This window comes from Physeter macrocephalus, chromosome 9, assembly GCF_002837175.3.
Source record: "Physeter macrocephalus isolate SW-GA chromosome 9, ASM283717v5, whole genome shotgun sequence".
NCBI classification, from domain to species: domain Eukaryota; kingdom Metazoa; phylum Chordata; class Mammalia; order Artiodactyla; family Physeteridae; genus Physeter; species Physeter macrocephalus.
This window is the reverse complement of record NC_041222.1, coordinates 74,733,606-74,752,481: the sequence shown is the minus strand read 5'-3', so window position 1 is coordinate 74,752,481 and position 18,876 is coordinate 74,733,606. Positions and strand designations below refer to the sequence as shown.

The window sequence follows — 18,876 nt, the reverse complement described above, 5'->3', positions numbered from 1 at the left end:
TGCAACCTCGGAGAATGGGGTAGGGAAACCTCTTTGGTAACCTGGAATTTGGTACCCTGGAATAAAGGCAAAGGTTGTCTTGACGAGCAGGGGCTGCAAGTTAGGGTAGGGCCTGACGGGTAGCCGTCGCCTAGGTTACCAGACAGCTTTTGACAACTTTCGTCGGCCCTGCCTGCCGCTTCCGGCATCGAAGGGCTGAATCGTGGCATCACTTCCTGTAGGCAGGGGCGCCCATCCACTCGGATCGGCCCGCCTTCTCTATTTGGACGGACGTCCCGCCCTCTGGGTGTTCCTGGCTGAGGCGGGGCGGCGGGAGCTATGGCGGCTGTGACAGATGTGCAGCGGCTACAGGCCCGTGTGGAGGAGCTGGAGCGCTGGGTGTACGGGCCAGGCGGGTCTCGCGGCTCGCGGAAGGTGAGCTATCTGAGGTCCAGTGGTCCCTCTCTGGGCAAAGCAAAAGCCTTCTACTGGCCTGGTCCTCGAGGTGGATGCTACCGCTCCAGAGTCCCTTTGCCCGCAGCCCGGCCTTTGAAATAACAAAGGTTCGAGACCTCCCGGAGCATATCGGGCCCTCGGGGTCCATTCCCACGGAGGGCACTGTGGGTCTGAGGTGGGCTTACTGTGGGGACTCCGTCTTTGCCCTCTCGGGGTAGTTGGGGAGACCTGACACACTCGAGAAGCTGACTAATTAGAGTTTCAGTAAGAGCTGAAGCCCGGAAGGGCCGTTGTGGAGCCCTGCGTAATTGCTAAGTGAATTGTGTAAAGAGAGGTCCATAGGACCCCAAAAGAGGCAGACCGGAGGTGGATAAAGAAGGCTCCAGGGGGTTAGAGGTGTGGTCTGGGAGGGCCAGGATTAGGAGAGGAAGGGATTGGGTACTGAGTGTTCAGACATGGATGGACTGGCACTCCTTCCCACCAGTGACTGAATTTTGACAACTGTGCAGCTCAGTTTCCCTTCCATCCCCTTTTTAACTATGGAAAGACCTTTCACTGAAGGTGGAGTGTCAGGCACACCCTGGAGTTGATTGAGTGCCTCAGAGGTAATGATGTCTGTTTGTACACTTCTTGTGGAATTAGTTGTCACCAGCAGATTGTGTCCCATGTGAGAACTGACTTCTCAGAACATTCTCTCCCTTTTCACATCTATGATGCAAATCCTCCTAATTTTCCTCCTACCTCTCTGGCTGCTTCTACGCAGTCTTATTTGCCTCCCCATATATTTGACCCTTGAATATTGGCATTCCTTACCCTCTAACCTAAAACCTGTGTGACATCATTCACTTCCATAGCCTCTCTGTCTATTCAACCCTTTAATATTGGAGTTCCTCATCCTCTACCCTTAAAGCCTAGGTAGGTTCAGCCAAGAGGAGGGAATCAGGGAATAGATAGTATATGCTAGTGCCCTATAAACTCTAAAGTAGTTCATCACCTCCCCAGTCACACTTGAAACTCCCCCAAGGAGTACATGATTATCTCCCCCTTCACACTGAGGATTCCCGGAAGGTAGGGTTGAATCTTTTTGTTGTTGTTGTTGTTGTTGTTGTTGTACGCGGGCCTCTCACTGTTGCGGCCTCTCCCGCTGCAGAGCACAGGCTCCGGACGCGCAGGCTCAGCGGCCATGGCTTACGGGCCTAGCCGCTCCGCGGCACATGGGATCCTCCCGGACCGGGGCACGAACCCGTGTCCCCTGCATTGGCAGGCGGATTCTCAACCACTGCGCCACCAGGGAAGCCCTGAATCTCTTTTAATACTAGAGAAGGGGACGATAGTTTGGACAAAGAGGTTTGGGAGTCTGAGGGAATGAGGGTTCTTTATCTCTTCCGAGACTTGAGCCAAGTGGTAAATCTTGGAATTAACTTCCACTCCCCCAATAGGTGGCCGATGGCCTGGTCAAGGTGCAAGTGGCTTTGGGGAACATCGCCAGCAAGAGGGAGAGGGTGAAGATTCTGTACAAAAAGAGTAAGTGCTTCCATGAGGTGTCTGTCTGCTCTCCTTCCCAAGCCTGTGCTTCCTGGTTACCTGCCCAGGTTCTTAAGCCTAGTAGGTCACTGGAGTTGCCCTTTGGGGATAGCAGGTGAAGACACTGCCCTGATGAAATGGTGAATTGGGGTGTGCTTTCTACTTTGTGGTTAAACCCCAAGCCCATGGCAATGTCCTAAGTTATGGGATAAGAGCTCTGCCTGAAAGGTCCCCTTGGGGAAGGAGGGATGAGGAGTATGGAATTTCCACAGGCAAGGTTCAGAGGCAGGAAAGAAATCAGGCACTGAGAGCCCCAGCCTTGGCTCAACCAGCCCTTTTTTTTTTTTTTTTTTTTTTTTTTTGCGGTACACGGGCCTCTCCCGTTGCGGAGCACAGGCTCTGGATGCGCAGGCTCAGCGGCCATGGCTCACTGGCCCAGCCACTCCACGGCATGTGGGATCTTCCCGGACCGGGGCACGAACCCGTGTCCCCTGCATTGGCAGGCGGACTCTCAACCACTGCACTACCAGGGAAGCCCCCCAGCCCTTTTTGATTATGTCAGAGCTAGCAACCTGTTCAGGAACTAGAAATCAGATAAAACTCTGGCATGTCTTGGTGGCACTGAGGGGCAAGTTGCCTTCCAGCCCTGAGAACAGATCAGTGGGAATGCTGAGGGTCCCAGGGTTTTAAAGTTTGAGGCTGGCCAGCAGGTGATCAGAGGGTAGAGACAGGGAAGTGGGGATAGGCGACCTGGTGGAGGCCTGGTGGACACTGTGGGTGTCAGCTCCTCACTCAAGGGTCTCCCCAAGGCTGACACCTCCCCTAATATCCTTCACAAGACACATCCCCACTCCCCAACCTTATTCCATTTTCCATCTTGCTACTTTTCTAGTTGAAGACCTGATCAAATACCTGGATCCTGAGTACATTGACCGCATTGCCATACCTGATGCCTCTAAGCTACAGTTCATCTTAGCAGGTAGTGCTGGACAGTATATGCATATGCATCTGGGGATGTGGATTGTGGGAGAAGTCGGGCACTCCCTGCCGGCCCTCTCCTGGATACAGCCCTGAAAGCTGCTTTCTGGAATCTGGCCTGGTTCTGGACTGAGGCTGGAGGTGGTCCTGTGGTCCTCTAGTAGGCACTGGGTACAGTATACTTCAGAGCCAGCTGCAGACCATGGTACCAGCCACAGTGGAAGCTACTCCAGTGTTCTATCTATGGCTTGCCTCTAGGATTTTCCTTCGGAACCTTCCTTACTTCTGCTCAGTAGACATAGGAGCTTCTAGGAAAGGGTAGGGGCAGAGAGCATTGCATTTGGGAGAGGTGAGGTTATAGGCATGAGTTTCAACATCTTTCTTTCATGCGAGAAAGCACTGGGATTTCAGAATTCTAGGCAGGAACTATTGTCTTAGCAATGTCTGCTTATCAGTTAGTTAGCCACTCCACGAGGTATGGTTTGCCAAGCACCTGTGTTTGTTCATGCATTCAAAGTGATCATCTACTGTGATCCAGACTATCCTAGGTGTGAGGTATACAATGGTGAACCAGAACATACCTGAGCCACTGCTGTGGCTTAGACACCAAGTTCAGGAGGTCTTCTCCTGCTCCGATTATTATTTTTTAAATTAATTTATTTATTTATGTTTGGCTGCGTTGGGTTTTCATTGCTGCACGTGCACTTTCTCTAGTTGCGGTGGCTTCTCTTGTTGCGGAGCATTGGCTCTAGGCGCACGGGCTTCAATAGTTGTGGTACACAGGCTCAGTAGTTGTGGCGCACGGGCTTAGTTGCTCTGCGGCATGGTCTCCCAGACCAGGGCTTGAACCCATGTCCCCTGAATTGGCAAGAGGATCCTTAACCACTGTGCTACCAGGGAGGTCCCTCCTGCACTGATTCTTAAGTCCAGCCTCTCCATGCCTCCCTGTCACCACTGCCTCAGTGTTCATCCCCTTGTACATGAATAGTTGCAGTCTCCTAAGCCCTCTTCTTGACCCTAGTCTTCCCCTTGTTGCATGTGGTTCAGTATCATCTTCCCAAAACACATTTCCAACATGCCACTTTGTTTACTTTGGAACCTCAGTGTGTGTGTGTCTCTCTCCCTACAAGGATAAATTCCTAATTTCTTAGCATGCCATTCCAAGCCTTCTATAGACTGCCAGATCTACCCTCCCATCTAGCTGTTTCTTGTGCTCTCCTTGCTCCAGTTCAGCCAAATGAATCCTTTTTCCTCTACTAATTGACAAGCATTCTTGCCTCCAAATGTTTGACATAACAGTCCTCCCTTCTTGAATGCCCTTCCCACTCTGCAGCCATTGAAGCCCCCTGTGCACAGGGTCATCCCAGTCCTGCTTTCCTCACTGGACTGTCCTTTTACTGTCCCAGCTGTCCAGGAACTTGTAATTGTCTGTGCCTCTCAGATCCACTGAGCAGAACCTGCCTGGTAGTTTTCCACGTCTCCTCTTTCACACCTTCCCAGGAGCCCTTGCATGTGGGAACCCAAGTCTGAAGTACTTTGTTTCCTGTGGCCTAGGAGGGGCTCTGAGTTTGTTGATAGGAGGCTAGAGGAAGGGGCCTCAGAGTTAAAACTTGGAGAAAGGTAGGATTTGGAGGAACTTAGAGGCTCCTTGGGCTCAAGGTAGGTCAGACCAGAGGCATCCAAGAGAGGTAGAGGCAGATAGTGGGAATGTGCACATAGAGAAGGGGGCAGTGGGCAGACTAGCTGCCCCAAGCTCCAGGCTCAGCCATCTCATCGGCCCCTTGCACGGGAGTGGCCGTGCCCAGGATCACCTCACTGCCACTGCCTTGTCTGTTTATGCCTCAGAGGAGCAGTTTATCCTCTCCCAGGTTGCGCTTCTGGAGCAGGTGGAGGCTTTGGTGCCCATGCTGGACAGCACTCATATCAAAGGTACCTCTCTGGGGCTGCAGCTCCATTACTCTACTTGGGGAGGTGGGTGGATGGGCAGGACTTCCCTGGGCTCAGGCTAGCTCTACTCCTTGTCTTTATCTCACCCTGGGGGTACAAGACACCTGCACTGGGATTAAAATTTCCAGGGCAGAGAGCTCAGCTTCAGAATGTCAGGCAGTTTGGCACTAAGGACACTCATGTAAGGCCAGCGGCCTCCAACTCTGGGATTCCTTCTGTCTTCTACCCCACCCCTCAGCATCTGTCCTTCAGGGTGCTGCAGAGCCCAGATTTTACTGTAAGAGTCCCTGCCAGGTGTGTCAATGTGTGTGAATTCTTCCTGCCGCACTGCCTAGTGCAGTCCCTAGGCCTGGGTTTTGACAAGCAGACAGTGACTTTAATTGAATTCAGACAGCCATCTTGTCTGTCTTTAGAGGTATTTTTCCCAGCTCCCCCTCCCTACCCCTGATCAGCTTCCTGCTGAGCATCTGACACCCTTAAGCTGTGGGCCCAGCATGGTGGCTGAGGCTCTGGATGTTGGATTCCAGGTGGCCAGCTTAGGGACCTGGCATTCATCCTCAGCCCACCTGCAGGCTCCCTGTTCCCTAGGCCCGGCAGACCTGGTCCCTCTGGGCTGAGAGCAAAGGAACAGATCCCATGATAATCAAAGCTTTCTTTACTTGGCCCTGCTCACAGCCCTGGGGTGGGTGTATGGGGCAACTCTGGGAACCCCAAGGTTTTGTCTTCTTCTAGGGGCCTGCATCTTCCCCTCCCCTTTGGGTCCTAGAGTAAGACTGGGGTGGGCAGGGAGTCACACCACCACCTCCAGAAGCAGTGGTCGATGAAGCTGGCGTTTGTTTAGCTTCTCCACTCAATACTCTAATCCTACCGAAGACCTAATAGACTATTGAGCAGTCCCGGGGGAAGGCACAAGCATCACTAGGCAGTGTGCATTGTGTTTTACAGCCGTTCCTGAGCATGCCGCCCGCCTGCAGCGCTTGGCCCAGATCCACATCCAGCAGCAGGTATGGGAGGGGAGAGGACTGGAAGGGAAAGTAGAGGTGGTGAGGCTCCTAGACCCCACCACTGCCTCCTGGGGAAGCAGCCTCAGGCTTCCCTGATATCAGCTTCAGGGGGAATTTAGGGTTTATCCTTTGTCTTCCATCTGCCTTCCAGAAGGTAAGGGATTTGCCTATGGTCACATCCAGGTCTCCTGCCTCCCAGAGTAGGGATACCCAGAGGTATCAGAAGATTGATGTTGGGAGGTACCCATGAATTCCTGGGGTTGATGTGTCCTTAACTATGGTGGAAGAGCTGTTTTTTCACTATTCCCAGGCCCTAGTGTAAAGTTAAAAGAGGGTTCAGAAATAGGGGACAGGGAGAAGGAGGCATATTCTAGCAGGAATATTTGCTTAAATGTGTGGTTCACCCCTTTGTCTATCAGCCTTAGGACTGCAGTTAGGCTACCCATACTGGAGCCTGAAAGTGCCTCTTTAGAAATTTGCTCCTTTTGGCACTGCGGTTAAACATGACCTTTTCTAGGCTCTGTGGGGAGCGAGGGTCCCTGATGAGGCGGGCAGTGGGGAGCGGGGGCTTTGTCCAACTCCTTTCTCTGCCACACCTTGGCTCCACAGGACCAGTGTGTGGAGATCACTGAGGAGTCCAAGGCCCTCCTGGAGGAATACAACAAGACTGTATCCTTTCTGCTCAGCCAGGCCCCTGAGGAGTGCTGTCCGGAGCCCTGTCCTTTTATTCCATATCTAGCTCTGTCTCTTATCCCATCCCAACCAGCCTGCCTATCCCCCTGCTCCCCGACACTTCAGGCAGATGCAAACCTCTCCACTCCCTCTCTCAGATGCCCATTCTCACCTTGACCTGCGACCAGACAATGCTTCTCTCCAAGCAGTTCGTGCAGTGGGATGAGCTACTTTGCCAGTTAGAGGCTGCCAAGCAAGTGAAGCCAGCAGAGGAGTGATGGCTACTTCCCATCCTCGGGTGCGCCAGGGAAGCCAGGCTCCAGGCCCTGTGCCAACCTGCCCTTGTAACAGGGCAGAGCAGAGGCAGCTCTGTATTTATTGGATTTACAGCCTACCTGTCTGCACTCAGGTGGGGCTCTGGGGTCAGAGGTCTGGCTACTTGAGATTTGCTATTTGCACCCCCTCCCCTCATCGCTGTCCTGTTCCAAAGACAATAAACTGTACAGATCACTGGAGGTGTTAGTTTCCCGGTGTTGTATGGGTATGGTGGTGGGGATGAGGTTGATAGGCCAGAGTTGTTGGCCTTCCTACTGGTTGGACTGAGAGCTATACTCGTCCTAGTCTGGCTTTCCGGGAGAGGTAGAGCTCTCAGGATGAATGCTCTCATTTGCTTGATGTGAGTGGAACATTCGTTTATGTACCCATTTATCCCGCATTTACCAAGTACACTCTAAATGTCAGATGCCATACCAGGTGGGGAGGACACAGGTAGGGTCCACCTGATTCCTGACCTGTACAGGCTAGCTGAAGAGACAGTCAAGGAAAAGGGGAGGGACAGGTGGCACCAGGGTTCTTTGGGGGCACAGAAAAAAAAGGAATGTGGGAAGCAGCCCTGGAGGATGACATGCAGGGTTTTAAAGAGAGCCAAGGGAGCAGCATGTGCAAATGCAGAGGGGAGCCTTTACGTTTCTCTCTTGGGAGCCTACTTGGTGCTATTAGCCGAGAAGGGGAGACTAAAAGAGGTTTGGATGCAGGGAGCTTTTGGGGGGTGGGCCGTGGGGGGCGGTGGTACAGTTGGAAAGGAGAGCATGTTAAAGAGCATAGAAACTGATGGTCCCTCGCTCCACCAAGTGTTTGCTGCCCCCTTGTGGTCTCAGGGACTGCTGTGGCTCCAGGCCCCTTTCCATCTGGCCTGCCCACCAGCCCAACCAGCACGGTCTCATTGGCATCTCAAATTCATCACGTCTGAAACTGGGAGTCATCCTAGACTCTTCCCTCCTTCTTCGTCCGAACAGTCGTCAAATCTACCTCCTGGTATCTTCCAACTTAATCTACTTTTCCCCATTCCCACGGCTGTTTCTCTGGTTCATTCTTTCAACAAATGATTTATAACAAATATTTCAGCGCTTATTATACGCGGAGCAACGTACGAATCTCCGTGGACATGCCCCCGGGAGTTTGCTGGCAGGAGTCACCAGCGGTTGCGGCCCGCCCGTGCTGCAGCCACAGTGCGCTGTGCACACGAACTGGTTTGACTTGCGCCTGATGAAAACCCCACCGTGGTTCGCCAGTGCCCACGGGGTGAGGTCCAAGCTCAGAACTCGCTGGCCAATGCTCTCGCCCCCGCAGCAGCGGCCACGTCTAACGGCACCTCTTGCACTTGTCCAAAGTGAAAGCCGCTGCTCCGCCTTTGCTGCTTCGGTGTGCTCAACGGGTAACGCTCGCCCTGTCATCTTCTAAGGGCCAAATCCTCCGCATCCTTCGGACGCGGGACTCCTCCGACGGCCGCTCCTCTCCTCCGCAGGGCTCTCTCCTCCCCAGTAGGAGTGCTCCTTGCCCGGGGCTGAACAGCTGAGACAGCCCGAGTGCTCGGGGTCCGCGTGTCCTGGCCCAGCTCACTCTCCGGCGTCCCCCCACCTCTCGGTTTGCGGGCGGAGGCGCCGGGGTCCCCGCCCCTCAGGCCCCGCCCCGTCCGGCGTGCGCGGCCCCGCGGCCTCGGCGCGCTCCCGGGGGGCGCCATCTTGACTTTGGATCGAGCTTGAGGAGTGTTCGGCTGTGGTGGTGAGAGCAGGAGCCTAGTGGGGTGGGGGCTCCTGGAGGTACGGGGAGGAGAGGGGAGGTCGGCTGCTGGGCCGCTGCGGCCTGCCGGGCACTGAGGGCGGCCCGTGGCGGTGGGGACCGCCGAGCCCGGCCGCCGGCGAACTCGACCCCAGGGTTAGGTCGAGCAGCCTTCGGCGTCAAGCCCCTGTTCCTGAGTGTCTGAGTGACCTGGGTTGGGGGGATCGACCCTGGGAATCTCCGGGTGAGGGGTGCTCGGCCCTGTTCTAAGGGTCCCGGAGTGGGGGAGGGGGTCACTTCTGTTTTTGAGGAGCTTTTGGATGAGGGCTCTTGGCTCTGTGTCGGCGAGCTTGTGGCGTAGGGGCTTGGCCCTGTCCTCTGGGGGCACGAAGTGAGGCGCCTTGTCCCTGTCACCCCTTGGAGAGCCCAGGGTGAGGAGCACTCAGCCTTGTTCTCAGGGAGGCTCGGGTGAGGGCCCGGGCCCCGTCCGCAGGAGACCCAGATGAGGGAAGTTCATTCCCAGTGCTAGGGAGCTTGGGATGAGGGGGCTTGGCCAGCGTTTGGGAAATTTGGTCCTGTCGTAGGGACTCTGGGGTCGGGGGAGGGTTATGGCCCTGTCCAAAGGAATGGGGTACAGCCCCTCCCAGGGTGAGGCAGGCGTGGCCCCCTGTCCTGGGGATGAGGGCATATGGTCCTGTTTCTGGGAAATCTGGGATGAGGAGTGGGCCCACGTCCTAGAGAGCCGGGGTGGGGGGTGGGGGGTGGCCCAGGGCACCCTGCCTAGCATTCCTCTGACACTTCCCTGCAGTGGGCAGCAAGATTCAGACACGACAGCAGCCGAATGGAGCACTACCGGAAGGCTGGCTCTGTGGAACTCCCAGCACCTTCCCCGATGCCCCAGCTACCGCCTGATACCCTGGAGATGCGGGTCCGAGATGGCAGCAAAATCCGCAACCTGCTGGGCCTGGCGCTGGGGCGGTTGGAGGGCGGCAGTGCTCGGCATGTGGTGTTCTCAGGTTCTGGCCGGGCTGCAGGCAAGGCTGTCAGCTGTGCTGAGATTGTCAAACGGCGGGTACCAGGCCTGCACCAGCTTACCAAGCTGCGCTTCCTGCAGACCGAGGACAGCTGGGTGCCAACGTCACCCGACGCAGGCCTAGATCCCCTCACGGTACGCCGCCATGTGCCTGCGGTATGGGTACTGCTCAGCCGAGATCCACTGGACCCCAGTGAGTGTGGCTACCAGCCCCCAGGGGCACCCCCTGGCTTGGGCCCCACACCTACCTCCAGCTCTGGCCCCCGACCCCGAAGAAGGGCTCGAGACACCCGGTTTTGAAGACCTGCTGGCAAGCTGTTCTCCAGGCCTGAATGTCTAGGATGGCTGGGCCTTCTTTGAGAAGCCTCTGTAACTGCTCAACACCCCCAACAAGACTTGAGTCTACAGAAGTGGGCCTCCCTGTCCTGCTTCCACTTCCCTCTGGCTTGTGGAAAGGGACTGCTATGAAGAGTGACAGGTGTGGAGTCTCTGCCGGGTTCTGGATTGCCTTCTACCTACAGTGCCTCTGATCTACCTTCTGACAGAGGTCCAAGGAGTGGGTTAGGAAATAAAGTTCTGCCCATTCGTCTGATGAGCCTCTGCTTGGCCTGCTGTGTGGAGGTGGGATTAAGGGAGTGGGAGTCCCTGCCCTTGACCCCCAGGAGCTCACAGGCTAGAGACAGGAAGGGTAGGCTCAGGTTGGTGCTGGGAGGATCTAGAGTCGGTAAGAAGCCTCAAGCAGTAACCTGACTGTGTCTAGACCCCTGGGTGGCTGTCTGCTTCCTGCTTTGGGCTGGTTTAAGGACTCTGCCAGGTCAGACATTTTTCTCCATCTGCAGCATATACCTCGCTTTATTGCACATTGCAGATGCTGCATTTTTTACAAAGTGAATGTTTGTGGCAAGCCTGCATTGAACAAGTCTGTCAGTGCCATTTTTCCAGCAGCGTTTGCTCATTTCGTATCTCTGTCACATTTCGGTAATTCTCACAATATTTCAAACTTTTTCATTATTATAATATTTGTTATAGTGACCTATGATCAGTGATCTTTGATGTTACTACTGTAATGCACTGAAGGCTCAGGTGATGGTTTGCATTTTCTAGCAATAAAATATTTCTAAATTGAGGTATGTACATTTTTTTAGACATAATGCTATCGCACTCTTAATAAACTACAGTATAGTGTAAACATAACTTTTGTAAGCACTGGGAAACCAAAAAATTCATGTGACTTGCTTTATTGAGATCTTCATTTTATTGAGGTGGTCTGGAACCGAACCCAAAATATCTCTGAAGTATGCCTGTATTATAGTATAGTGGTTAAAATCACGGTCTTGGGCACCAGGCTGCCTGGATTTGAATCCTGATTCTGCCACTTACTAGCAAGTTACTGCTCTGTGCCTTAGTGTTCTCATCCATGAAAAAAGATATAGTGCTTACCTCATAGGCTTGTTATGAGGATTAAATGTAGGAATATACATATGATTCTTAGATACCACCTGGGCCTGTATACACTCAACCCTCCATATCTGTGGATGCAGAACTCGTGGATACAGAGGGTTGACTGTACTACATCATTTCATATAAGGAGCTTAAACATTTTGGTAAAAACAAAAAAATCCATGGGGGCTCCTGGAACCAATTCCCTGAGGATACCGAAGGATGACTGTAAATGTTAATTGCTCTCATTATTAATGACTCAGCTTACAAATACACTTTTTCCTTAAAAACATAACCTCAGTCCCACATTTTCCCTTCTGGTCTCATCCTTTCCCTTTTATCCCTTGCTGTTCCTTTTCTGTCTCATCTTGGCCGTAGACTCTCAGGTTCACCATGGTCAGGTCAGGGGCCTGAGGAAAGCGGTGAAGATTGCAGTGGTAGCCAGTGAGGTACAGGATTGTGGGCAGTAGACTCAGTGAAGAGTTGAGTGAATTGGGTCTCCCACTGGATTTTAAGGTCTTCTCCGTTGTGTCCAGTAGCCTGGGTGTCCAGTCACCAGGAAAGCACAAAGTTCGGGCTCTTCTGGGCCCATGTGGCAGGGTGGGCACAGCAGTTTGAGTGTTGAAGTGATAGGCTGAGGGGATAGGGCCAGTAGGGGCTTAGAGCAGGAATGAGGGGACCACAGGGCCAGCAGGCTGTGGTCAAAACTTTGAATACTGCATCTTTTGCTTTCTAAGGTAAGTTGCCCAGAGTGGAGGGGTGGGTGGTGGAGATTCAGGTGATATTAGGAGAGATAGGAAACCCTCTCAGCAGCTGCCCAGCTGGGCCTCTCAACTGCAGAAGGTCATGAAGCATCTAACATGCTCCTTGAGGCTGTGGTCATGACTTCGGTGTCTTGCTGCCAGCAACTGTGTGACTTCTCCCCATTGTCTTTGTGGCTAATTCAGGGTTTTTCTTCCCACCCAGCTTCTGCATAGTGCCTTTTCGCTGAGCGTCTCCACTTGAGTGTCTTCTACCATCAACAACTCTCTGAGTATCATTGGTCCCCAGAGCTTTGGGACCAGGCTTCTTGCAGACTATTGATCTTTGGCTCAGCATCCCATCCTGACCTAGCCTGCTGTGGCCAGGTAGAATGATCAGTGGAATAAGCATAGTGACCTGTGTTGAGGGAATGATTCAGTAAGGTGGCACCACAAGCTCTGGGAGTCCTAGGATGGGCTCCCAATTGGGCAGCTGATCATTAAGGCACCACCTGGGGTCTCCAGGGTGATGGAAGAGGTAGTGTGGAGGGAAACTGAGCTGGGGTCAAAATCCCTTGCGAAGAACAGTATCTGCAGTTCAGAGAATCAGGAGATAGGACACAGGCTGAGGGAGAGATGGCTAGGTTCTGGGGCCTTTTCTCTGCTTGACCTCTACAGGGCCTAGTTGGGGCCTACAGGAGGAATTGCAGGGAGGGAGCCAGAGAGGGGTGAGGCCTTTAGAGTCAGAAAGCCTGACCAAGCTTAGGAGGGAGGGAGCATAAGAGTTACGTATAATTGCTGATTCAATTTCTCTACTTCCACTTTCTCCTTAATTCACTGTAGTATGGCTTCTTCTTCCATAATCTCTTAGAAAAGGTAAGGGCACAAAAGGTAAGGAAGTAGAGATAGCTTTTTCAAGAAACTGTATTGTGATGGGAGGGGAGAGGTGACTGTGGGATACAGAGAGAGTTTTATCTATTTGTTGAATGAATTAGCAGAGACTTGTTTGTAGGCTGATGGGGGAAGCCAACAGGGAAATGGATTAAAGGTGCAGGAGATTGTGGCTAACTCAGAGTGAGGCTCCTGGGGGAGATGAAAGGGAGTGGGCCTTGGAGCATGGAGGTATGGCCGTCACAAAGGGAAGAGGAGAGCAGACTCCCTGGAACAGGAGGGAAGGAGTTGAAGATGGCTATGCATGCAGATGGGTGAAGAGGTAAAGGTGGGACATAAGAGAATTCAGAGTTCAGAAGGCTTTTAATCTCTTGAAGCAGGAGTCCAGCTCTGCTGCTGAGAGTAGAGCAAGGAGGCTGGTGAGATAGTTGTTGCAATTGGGAAAGATACCTAGGGAGGTACAGGAGGATGACCAGTCAGGGCTAAAAGCCCAGTTGAGGCTGATGACCATGAACTTGTAATATCAGTCAGGGTGTGTGCGCTCCAGCAGCACCCACGGGACAAGCGAAGACTCAGAGGAAGCACTGTTAGACTAGGTTAAGACGGGCAGAAATGATGGAAGAATAGTGAGGAGACTAGCAAGAAAGTGTATGTGGTGAAGGCCCAAGGAATCCAAACTGGGTCAGGAAAGAAGTGAAGATAGGGGCAGGGTTCAGTGGCCTAGACCCCATGAAAATGGGTGGGGTGGGGTGGGGTGAGGTGGAGTGGATGAGAGAACTGGGATAGGGTATCATAGCTGTACCAGTTTCTAGGACTCCCATAACAAAGTACCGACAACTGGGTGGCTTAGAACAACAGAACTCTACTGTCTCACAGTTTTGGAGACTAGAAGTCCAAAGTCAAGGTGTCAGAGCCATTTCCCTCTGAAACCTGCAGGGGAATCTTTCCTTGACTCTTCCTAGCTTCTGGTTTGCCAGCAGCCTTTGGCCTTCTTGGTTTTTGGATGCATTACTCACGTCATCCATTTTTACACTGTCTTCCCTTTGTGTCTGTTTCTGTCCAAATTTCTCCTTTTTATAAGGATGCTGGTCATATTGGATTAGGGCCCATCCCAATGACCTCATTTTAACTTGCTTACCTCTGTAAGGATCCTATTTTCAGATAGGGTTACATTCTGAGGTACTAGGGCTTAGGACTTCAATGTATTTTTATGGAGGGACGCAATTCAACACATAACAGTAGCTGAAGAATGAAATGGAATCAGTGAATTTGAGAGTTTTAGGAGCTGACAGGACTTGCTAGTGGGCATGAGAGTAGATAGTTGGGTGGCCTGGAAGGAAAGTCACGGAAGATGAGGTTGAGGAATTAAGAGGCTGGGGAGGACAGTGTGTGGAGGAGGAGTGGAGCCAGGATAGAATGTGCTGCGCATTCTCACTACCTGCCTTGGAGGTGGCATGTACAGCGAGTCCCCTTGAAATGGGGCCTTCAGAACAATATGACGAAGAGTTATATACCTCCCATATGCAAACAGGCACCAAGTCCTGACAATTTTGCTTCCTAGGTCTCTCTCCATTCCCACAGCCTTTGCTGATTTGTGCCCATCGTTGTCTTAAAACAGTTTCCTTGCTGGTCTCCGTGCTTCACTCCCCTCTGAACTGTCCAAACCAAGCCAGTGGCTGTTCCCTTTGTTTAGAATGCCCTTCTGCCAGATACCTGCATAGCTGTCTCCCTCCCTCCTTTAAGTCTTTGCTCAAATGTCACCTCAACGAGGCCTACTTTGACCACTCCATTTAAAACTGCAGTCAAGGGCTTCCCTGGTGGCGCAGTGGTTGAGAATCCGCCTGCCGATGCAGGGGACACGGGCTCGTGGCCCGTGAGCCATGGCCACTGAGCCTGCGTGTCTGGAGCCTGCGCTCCGCAACGGGAGAGGCCACAACAGTGAGAGGCCCGCATACCGGAAAAAAAAAAAAAAAAAACTGCGGTCAAGTACTTCTGATCTCCCTTACCCTGGTTGCTTGCTTTTCTTTCTTTCTTTCTTTCTTTCTTCCTTCCTTCCTTCCTTTCTTTCTTTCTCCCTCTCTCTTCCTTTCAAATATAATTTACTTCTTTAATGTTTTTGTTTATTGTCTGTCTCCTCCTGATGAGAATGTAAATTCCAAATGGGCAGGAATCTTTGTTTTGTTCAGTGATATAACCTATGGATGTTGAACATTGCTTGGCAGATAGTAGGTGCCCCATAAGTATTTAATTAGTGAATGAATATTGAGTCTCCAAGTGTGTGGCTAAGCCTCTGGGCCATACCCACATCTGTCATTCTTTTGCTCCCTTAGTCTCTCCATGCCCAGATTAGAAAACAAGATCCAAATTCATTCATTGGATGGCCTTAAAGGACCCCCTTTATTGGTCACTTACATGCCGCAGTCCATCTTTGGCTTGGTCCCCTTGGACTCTGGGCTTTGGCCACACTAACTCCTCACTCTTCCCACTTGCCATGAGATTTTTCTGCCTCTGAGCCTTTGATCTTGCCATTCTGTCTGCTTAGAACTCATCAAGATTGTTCAGAGGACGCCAGTGGCGCTCCGTCTTCAGGGCCTACCTCCTCACTCCCCTCTATTTGCCTGGAACTCAGGGATCAGGCCTGATGCTATAAGGCATCACCACTCCCAGGTGATGTCTGGCTGCACTTCTGAGTCTGTCCACAAGATGACAGCATTTGCGAAGAAATGGCCCATCCCTTCCCTTTGTAGGGTCTGTGCAGAGTCGGGACACAGGGTAGTAGTGGCTTGAAATTTGGCCTTCGATAGGCTTAGTGACCTCTCAGTTATTCAACAAATAGCTAATTATCACCCGTAATGTGACAAATATAGTCACTGGGCTCGGAAGCTCCAGCCCCATGAGGGCTATAAGCCATATATATAGGTGATTTCATTATTGGTGTGGTAAGTTTAGAAATTAGGGAAGTTCATTAGATTTCAGGAGTTCAGAATCCCTAGTCCAGTCCTTAGGGACAGGCAAAGCTTCAAAGAGAAGGAGGTAATGCCTGTGTTGAATCTTGAATAAGAGCTTTGACTTCCCTGGTGGTCCATTGGTTAAGACTCCGTGCTTCCAACGCAGGGGGTGCCGGTTCCATCCCCTGTTGGGGGAACTGAGATGCTGCATGCGGGCACGGACCAAAAAAAAAAAAAAAAGCTAGAAGAAAAGTGGAAAGGACATTCGGGGTGAAGGGCAGGCATGAGCTAAGGCATAGAGGTGAAAAGAGTTTAGAGATGATCACTGGAACATGAAGTTCAAAGCAGGGAGTATGATGAGGAATGAGGCTCAGAGGAGGGTGGGGTGCTGGACTGGAAAGTCCTGAGTGCCTGGCCAAGGAGCTTGCACTTGTTCTTGAGAGTGATGGAGGTCTCTGAAGGCGATAAGGAGGGAGTGATGTGGCATATCAGATTGATGTTTCAGAGGGAGCTCTGGCTGCTACAGTGTGGAAAGTGGATTGGGGACACAGGGCATGGAGAGCAGTGAGGAGGCTGCTGTAGGGATCCAGGGGGAGATGGTGAAGCCAAAATTACGGCTGGAGAAGGCCCTGGAGAAGCCCCTCCCAGCCCACAAAAGCTTTCAAGGCTTGGCACTTTGAAAGGGTTCTTGGCCCTAGGCAGCCTCTCCCCTGCCATTTGAGCCACCTCAGCCCTTCTGTTCCTGAGATTCCTTTGGGCTCTATCCTAGCTCCTCTGGTTATTCTGGCTGGAACCAGGCCTCTGTCAGTTTCCATGTGGAGGCCTCAATGTCCTAGGTCCCTCTCTGTTGGTAGATCTGTAGCCTTCAGCTCAGCATACACGCCAGCCCCTCTGAGTGTGATCCCTTCATGCACCTTCTTCTTTGACTCCAGATGGGAGTGTGACTGAGGGGCCTCCTCCACCAGGGAGCCAGAGTGAGCACTGGTCACTCGCTGCCATGTCCCCTCCACCAGAGTTCATGTGCACACACCTGAGTGAGTGTGTGTGCAAGTGCATGCATGTGTACTGTCGTCAGGACTGATGCTGAGGGAAGGGCATCCCTAGAAAGTAGAGGGGCATCACCTGAGGAAAGGTCTGGAGGTAGGAAAGCACAGGGGGGTGTTTGGGGAGCAGGGGAGATGTTGTTAGCAGGGTCTGGCAGGGACAGGTCAGGGCCTGCGAGGTTGAGCCTGGAGCCATGACAGTGTACTGCAAGCAGGGGGCGCCACAGCCAGGTTTTGAGCAGGGATTGAGAGTCACCTTCATTCACAGTCTCATGAATATGCACGGAAACCTGTTGAATTATGCAGATAGAAAGGATGTAAATGTATGTGCAAATTTGGTGCTGCCCTACCTGTTGCTATGGAAACCAAAGAATAGCAAGTGGGGGTCCAAACCCTAGGGAGACCAGGCTGGAGAGACTGGAGACCAGGAGACTCTCCTCTTCGCCTGCTTTCCCCATTCCTGCTGTTTTGATCTCATTCTCTGTCTCAGTCTGTCTCTCTTTGCCTTGCTCTCTCTCCATCTCTCTGCCTCTCTCTATATTTCTGTCTCTGTCTTCTCCATCTCTACTTCTCCCTCCTAACTGTTTTTCCTTTCTGTCTCCTAGTCTCTGAGTGTCTGTCTGTATATTGTTGACTCCATGTCACAGTTACTCTATGACTCTGAGACACTGTTTCTCTCTGACTCCATGTCTCTCCCTATCTTTGTCTCTGTGTCTTTAATTCCATAGCTCTCCCTCCTTCTGCGTCTCCCTCTCTCTGTGTCTCTGACTCATATCTTTATTTCTCTGCATCTCTATTTTTGTGTCTGACTCTGTGTCTATTTCTTGGTCTCTCTCCCAGGTTCTCTCTTCTCTTTTGCTCTGTCTCTCTGAACCTCTTATCCCAATGCTTGTCTCCATCTGATGGGAAGGACAGGAAGCTGCACATCTGCCCTTGCCTGATGGGATGCTCCACCCCTGGTCCAGCTGCCCACATGTTCAAGGATTCCTAGGCGCTCTCCCCACATAAAATCCTGTTTTTGGTCTGGCCCCTGTCACAGTGTTGCCACAGGATCCCCATGACAGACCCAGGCTGACTGCCAGGACACCAGGGCTCCCAGCCTCTGCCTACTGTGTGACCCTTACTTGTGTTTCTCCCTCTCTGGATCTGTAGCCACAGCTCTCTCTCCTTGAAGCTGGTGGGCACCTTGAGGCAGTGATGTGCTGGGAATAGGGAACTGAGAGACAAGTCTTAGTGGTTCACCCATCTGGCCCTCTGCCCAAGGGCTGACGTGAGGGGCCTGGTGGGGCCCCAGGTATGGGCGTGTCTGGGGCTAGTTGAGACCAATCCTGGCCCCCAGAGAAGACTCCTTGCTGAGCCACAGAGTCAAACAGCAGCCTTTCCACAGCCTATCCATGCTCCTGCCTGCTGCAGCCTCAGCCGTCCAGTTCCCTGTTTGGGGTCCTTTGTTTGCCTCTCCTTCATTTGGTTTATGTTTATAGAATACCAATTTCACAGGTGCCTTCTGCCTTCACAGATAAACAGTGATATAGAAGTGACATCTGGACTTTTTGTATCCCTGCCCCCCCAAGAAGGGGCTCTTTGGTCCAAGTGAGGAACTTAGACTCTTCAACCCCCAGTTTCCTATCCCTGGTGGCCTCAGTTTGGGGGTGCAAGAGTCATGGATCAAGGTTAAGAGAGACAGAGACATGCCTCCATACAGGGTTTGGAATGGGGTATGGGAAGCTCAGAACAGGACTTGGGGTAAGGGAGGGCCAGAGTGTTTTGAGGGCAGGTAGACCACACTATGTAGAGGTGGAGAGCTTCCCCTTTTGGTTCTGGGCTCTGGGCAGCTTGCCTTACCTCCAAGAAGGCTCTAGATATGGCGGATCTGGCTTAGGCCCAAGTGCAGGGGTGGCCAGAGCAGTCAGGTCAAGTCCCCCCTCCTCCAAGAGGCTGCCAGCCTGAGCCCCCAGCAATCCTGCCCCTCCAGAAAGGACACAGACACAATCACTCTTCCCACTAACTGTGATTCACCCACGTTCAGGCCCAGGCGTGATCCCGCTGCCAGGAATTCCATGTGTGAATTTAAAACCTCCCCGGTCACCCCACCCCACTCGACCTGGGCCAGTTTTGCCAACCCGGCTTGGAGCAGGGTCAAACAGGGTTGTCTGGGGTGCTGCA

At 52.4% G+C, this 18,876-nt stretch overlaps 2 protein-coding genes across 6 annotated transcripts; both read left to right on the top strand.

Moving 5' to 3' along the window:
• The first annotated feature begins 274 nt into the window (after positions 1-274).
• On the top strand, positions 275-7,073 carry DCTN3 (dynactin subunit 3). Of its 4 annotated transcripts, XM_007100721.4 has the most exons (7): positions 276-414; positions 1,875-1,959; positions 2,852-2,938; positions 4,783-4,866; positions 5,830-5,888; positions 6,498-6,557; positions 6,749-7,073. In XM_007100721.4, the coding sequence occupies exons 1-7, from the start codon at positions 319-321 to the stop codon at positions 6,836-6,838; spliced, it is 561 nt and encodes a 186-aa protein (XP_007100783.1). In that variant the 5' UTR covers positions 276-318; the 3' UTR covers positions 6,839-7,073. The 4 variants fall into 4 exon arrangements, with proteins under 4 accessions (XP_054943230.1, XP_023988706.1, XP_007100783.1 ...); XM_055087255.1 differs by lacking the exon at positions 6,498-6,557 and having other exon boundaries at positions 275-414; positions 6,719-7,073; XM_024132938.3 differs by having other exon boundaries at positions 275-414; positions 6,498-7,073.
• Positions 7,074-8,534: 1,461 nt separating this feature from the next.
• On the top strand, positions 8,535-10,771 carry RPP25L (ribonuclease P/MRP subunit p25 like). Of its 2 annotated transcripts, none has more exons than XM_007100722.4 (2): positions 8,535-8,621; positions 9,427-10,771. In XM_007100722.4, exon 2 carries the CDS (start codon positions 9,460-9,462, stop codon positions 9,949-9,951), a length of 492 nt encoding a protein of 163 aa, XP_007100784.1. In that variant the 5' UTR covers positions 8,535-8,621; positions 9,427-9,459; the 3' UTR covers positions 9,952-10,771. The 2 variants fall into 2 exon arrangements, with proteins under 2 accessions (XP_007100784.1, XP_007100785.1); XM_007100723.4 differs by lacking the exon at positions 8,535-8,621 and adding an exon at positions 8,906-9,049.
• Positions 10,772-18,876: the final 8,105 nt, after the last annotated feature.